The following is a 1,562-nucleotide window of genomic DNA, read 5'->3' on the forward strand; positions in this document are numbered from 1 at the left end:
GGTGCTGGTGTTCGTGGCGGTGCGGCTGTGCAGGCGGAGCCGGGCGGCGTCGGCGGGCCGCTGCCCGGTGCCCGAGGGCCACTTTCCGGGCCACCTGGTGGACGTCAGCGGCACGGGGACGCTGTCCCAGAGCTACCAGTACGAGGTGTGTCTGCGGGGAGGATCTGGGACCAGTGAGTTCAAATTCCTCAAGCCCATTATCCCCAATATCCAAGCACAGGACTCTGAGGGGAATAGTGAAGAAAATCCCACCTTTCGAAATAGTTTTGGATTTAATTTCCAGTAAAAATTCTTTTTATATTTTCATTTACTTTTAAGTTTTGTACAATCATATCAATATTAGATTTGTTTTAAAATTCCTGGTTATTGTGCAATTTTAAGCCCAGTGTTAAGTACTGTATGATTTACAAGTTGATTCATCCTTTTTTGCGTTTAATCAATAGCTTTAATTTAAAGCACCCATTTCTAAATAATAGTCTTAAGGTTTAATCATTCCAAAATGGTGAAGGATTTAATGATTATTTGTTATCTAGAAAACCTAAATTTGTCTTTTCCTCCTAGTGTATTTCATAGACTAACCTCTTTATTCTAATCACCTTGTACTTCATGTAATCAGACATCCTTGCACCTCTGATCTTATCTAACATTGTTTAATCATGTGTAAAAAGAATCATGTCATCTAGCATTTAAGAAATATTTCTCTATTACTCTGCTCATGAGAAAATGAGAGAGATCATTTTGTGAGTGATATGGGACGCCAGTAATACCTTGCAGTCATATTATTATTTCATTTCCCTTAAATACACTACTCTTACTATTTTCTAGTGTTCACATTTGCTGACATATGTAAAAATAGGTCATGTCTCTTAATGGCAACAAAATGTAATAACCTGCATGAAAATAAATAAAAATATTTTGAAAATTTGTGAAGAATATTGGTGGACTGTTGGAAATATATTCACCTTTCATTTCATTTTGTAAATTTATTTTCGTTGTTATGAAAATTTTAAATCATGATGAACAAAAAATTAAAGACAAACAATAAATTCTTCAATCTCCTGCCCCTTTACTGAAGTTTCTCTAAATTGATCTGTCTTTTGAAGTAATATGTTTATACCACTATATCTTAACAGTTTTATACCTTATTCACTCCTTCATATGATAAAAAAGGACATCACTTTCTTACTTTCCATCTAACGCACATACAAACATTGCATGTGCCTTTTTTTCCTTTTCTCCCAACAGAGCTATCATTTTTTAAGTTAAACTAGTAGTTTTTGTGTATTTTTCCAAGATTATTTCAAAATGCATAGTGTAATGATTACATTTCTTGAAAAACTTCTTTCCTAGAGTTGATCATTGTTTTTATTTGTATCATTTTCTATTTACTATTATCGATTTTTCATATCTCATATTTGAATAACAATGCTTTTAAATATTAACAAAATGCCAGGTAGCTATATTTTTTTTTGAGATCTTTCACCCAGATCTTTTTGTATCTTTGGTTCATTAACACTGGTTGTTCTGTTTTTAGTTTTTATTTATTTAAATTGTAGTTAGTT

At 33.3% G+C, this 1,562-nt stretch overlaps 1 protein-coding gene across 1 annotated transcript in view; it reads left to right on the top strand.

The window, feature by feature from the left end:
• LOC115293410 (protocadherin beta-11-like) overlaps nt 1–933 on the top strand; it is a 6,445-nt gene extending 5,512 nt beyond the window's left edge. The window contains exon 4 of the mRNA XM_029941197.1: nt 1–933. Within this exon, the coding sequence (XP_029797057.1) occupies nt 1–286 (286 nt within the window). The 3' untranslated portion in view covers nt 287–933.
• The last annotated feature ends 629 nt before the right edge of the window (nt 934–1,562 follow it).

The sequence above is a fragment of the Suricata suricatta genome, chromosome 6 (genome assembly GCF_006229205.1).
Source record: "Suricata suricatta isolate VVHF042 chromosome 6, meerkat_22Aug2017_6uvM2_HiC, whole genome shotgun sequence".
Lineage (NCBI taxonomy): Eukaryota > Metazoa > Chordata > Mammalia > Carnivora > Herpestidae > Suricata > Suricata suricatta.